Source organism: Labrus mixtus, chromosome 16, assembly GCF_963584025.1.
Source record: "Labrus mixtus chromosome 16, fLabMix1.1, whole genome shotgun sequence".
Lineage (NCBI taxonomy): Eukaryota > Metazoa > Chordata > Actinopteri > Labriformes > Labridae > Labrus > Labrus mixtus.
In genome coordinates, this window is record NC_083627.1 from 21,680,931 (window position 1) to 21,684,228 (window position 3,298).

Genomic DNA, 3,298 nt, shown 5'->3' on the forward strand with positions numbered 1-3,298 from the left:
ATTTTGAAGCCCTGCAGGCAGGAACTGTTTGTCATTTTTTGGTTGCTGTGGATCTGGATCACGTGACCATCCCAGTTCACTCACAGGTGCGTACCCACTATTTAAAGTCTATAAACGTACCAGTCTGAACGATATAAGACATTTACCAGTTATTGATCAAATATTTGAATTAATAAACACTACACGTTCCCTCTTAAAGTTTTCTCAATCATCGCTAATGTGTGAATGTCCCACCTCCAACCATGGTACCCAACAGTGACCCCTGGTGGACACTTGTGTTATTAGCTGTCTGAATGTTTTTAATCACATCACTTCAAGACTAAAACCATAAACTCACACTTTTTTTTTTTTTACTATTTGAAACAAAATTTGTTATCAACTTGGAAAATGGCCTATCATTGTACAGAAAAAAAACATGGAAACTTTCATGTCTTTATTCCATCTTTATTTTTCTAACTAAGAATTCTACATCAGAAACCATGAAAGCCACTCAGGCCAAAATGTTTTTGGGTTATAACAGGTAACACATGCAACTTAATAAGGTTTTTTCCCATAGCCTAGAACGGGTCAAAATAATCAACTTCAGCTCTTGTGCTCTTAATGCTTTATTAACACAACAAGCATGTCCTGTCCTCCTCTTAACATCTGTAATCTGCAGGACATTCAGTTATCAGCTAGAGTATTAAAAAAAAAAAAAAAAAATCAGCATTTATTGTTCTTTCTTTGTGTCTACATCTGAGTATATTAAACTAATCTCATTCCAAAATGGTCTCCAAAAATCTTTGTTGTACCACCATATACTTTTACTCTTATGATGTCTCTATCAAACTGCACCCTCTTTGAACCTTTAGCAAGCACTTGCATTGAAAGTGAATTCTGGCTGTGGGGGGACTGCAGGTGCAGTGTACCCTGGTGTTGGGTTGTAGTCTGGGTTTGGGAGCTCGCTGTTGAAGCAGATCCAGCGTGCGTCTCCTCTGTCCTCACAGCACTCATACGCAAGAGTCTTCGTCGAGTATTCCTCCACACAGAACTGAGACAGGGTCTGTTTCCACTGTAAGAGAAGAGAAAGGCTGCTTATATTCAAACATTTCACTTCTTTTTAACGTGAGATAAAGTGTCAGAGAAAAGGATACAGCATCTTTATTTATTTATTTACTTATTTATTTATTATCTTTATCTTTATTTATGAGTTATTTTCAGGGTCAGTTACTTTATGTGTAGCGGTAAGTTAAATTGCTGCAGGGAGAGTCACTTTTATTTTCACTATTTTTATATTCCAACAAGAAAAAGGCCACAAATAAACTTTTTTTTTTCTAACTATAATATATATTACAACATTTTTGTAGTATTTCATCTTGTTTTTATTTATTTTTTGTTAATCTTATATTTCCCCAACAAAATGACAGGTTCAATACATATTTAAAAGAAAAGATGAAAAAGGAAAAGTAAGTTCATGAGAACAAAAACACATTTAAACAATTATTTTTGTGTAGAGGAGCAAACTGAAAAACAAAAACAAAAAAAGCAGAGGAGAACCAAAACAACATGAAATATATCGGCCTGCCAGCTCTTTTTGTGTTTGTGCTTTATGTAGCACTTTAAAATATAAAACAAAGTGTGTTTTTTTATGAATGGTCCCAGCAGTTGTTGAACTATTGAGTGAGATTGTCGTAAGAAATAACAGTATTCTTGTACATAATGGGAAAATTTAATAGTAGCCTATATATATGTTTATACTTGATCCAAAAACTGCTGCATCAATCCGGCACAGTACAGTTTTCTCATCTTTAATGCTAACTGTGATATTTATAAATAATAATAATAATAATAAAATGATCCTTTTGTCTGAATCTGTGTTTTCTTTTTCTCCTCAAACACTCAGAATCTCATGCAGAGACTCACCGCCTGTGTGGTGCAGCAGAGGATCTGGCTCTCCTCTCCGCTGCAGCATGAACTGTACCAGGACTCCAGACGGTTGATGGCGTTTCCAAGGCGACGGTAACGGCTGCCACCGGAGCGTGAGAAGAAGCTGGCCGGGTACCTGGGACGACCCTGACCCTGATGGCAGATGGCAGCGAGGTTCTGAGGGGTAGGACGAGCAGGCGGGAAGGGGATGTCAGGCTCATTGAGAGAGTTTCCTTTGGACTCTATGGAGATAGAAAAATCAAGCAGCAACATAGTTAACAACAATGCAATATTATTTATCGAAAATGAAGTGTAAGTGTTATCAGAATCTGTAAGAAATTACCTCCCACATCTGATCCATAAAGAGTCAGCAGTGCAATTATCCAAAATCCTGTGAGGCGTCCCATTGAAATCATCGCTGCATTCTCTCCAACAAACTGGTGTTTTCTCAGTGAGAGCGACCGGCTTTTATTATGTACGAGGGGATGGAGACTGTGGGCGTGACATGCCTGGAAGTTGGGGAGGAAAGGATGAGGGCACATGAAGATGGAAAAGGGGGGAGTGGGTGGATAGCACATCGTGGGAGAAGTGATGATACAGGTTCTGACAGGCCTTTTTATGAGTTGTCATCAGAAGAAAAACACAGGTGTGATCAGACACATTGATGATGGAGCCATTGTTTTAAAATGTCCCTGTAAGCCATGACAGTGATGTTGGATGAACAATAGCAAGACTACATAGAAATACTAAATACTTTTCTTATTTTTTAATAATTGCAGATGTGTTGTGTTGAAATGTAAATGAGTACATTTGTGAATTTTCTCCACTACTAAAAATAAGATTGTTCAGGTGCTTGTTACTTTCTTGTATTTCCCTTTTTTTTTAATGCTAAACCACATTGTGGTGGAATTTCTGTAGTTATTTAGATTATAATGTACAGATGTCATTAGGATTATTCACTGTTCTCTAATGTCAGTCAGACCTGACAGAGTTCAGTTGTTATTAAAACACCAAGTACAGCTTAGAGAGTGTCAACTGTTCTTCCTGATATCTGTAAGGATGTTTGGTAGACTTATTGTCTGCTCCAGTGTTATAGACGTCACAGATTAGTCTAGGTGGGTCAATGTCACCCTGATAATAATAATGTCTTTTTGGATACATGCGATGCCTTTCGAGAAGTTCTGCAGATGTGATTGAGCAAGACACGAGTACAGAAGTGTGATGTTGAATCATGTCTCCTCATGAGTATTCTATGTTTCAACTTTCATCAACGTAAGCCATCTGAGTCAACTGAGTCTTATTGTGTGAAGTCAAGTCTTCATAATTTCCTCGACAATCAGAAGAAAAACACAGGTGTGATCAGCCTCCATACATGGGGCGCGCGCACTAACCA

The 3,298-nt window shown here is 37.8% G+C and overlaps 1 protein-coding gene across 1 annotated transcript; it reads right to left on the reverse strand.

Annotated features, from left to right (window-relative positions):
• Positions 1-2,402, reverse strand: ecm1a (extracellular matrix protein 1a). Its single transcript, XM_061059309.1, has 3 exons — positions 2,249-2,402; positions 1,903-2,147; positions 1-1,051 (listed from the first exon to the last, which is right to left on the reverse strand). Exons 1-3 carry the CDS (start codon positions 2,319-2,321, stop codon positions 848-850), a joined length of 522 nt encoding a protein of 173 aa, XP_060915292.1. The 5' UTR covers positions 2,322-2,402; the 3' UTR covers positions 1-847.
• Between the last annotated feature and the right edge of the window lie 896 nt (positions 2,403-3,298).

Bases quoted from the DNA above. Each gene is read 5' to 3' on its own strand.
- ecm1a (XM_061059309.1), bottom strand. From the start codon at position 2,321: ATGATTTCAATGGGACGCCTCACAGGATTTTGGATAATTGCACTGCTG. The intron at 2,148-2,248 runs GTAATTTCTTAC...CTATCTCCATAG, and splicing joins TTATGGATCAGATGTGGGAG to AGTCCAAAGGAAACTCTCTC. The intron at 1,052-1,902 runs GTGAGTCTCTGC...CTTCTCTTACAG, and splicing joins TCTGCTGCACCACACAGGCG to TGGAAACAGACCCTGTCTCA.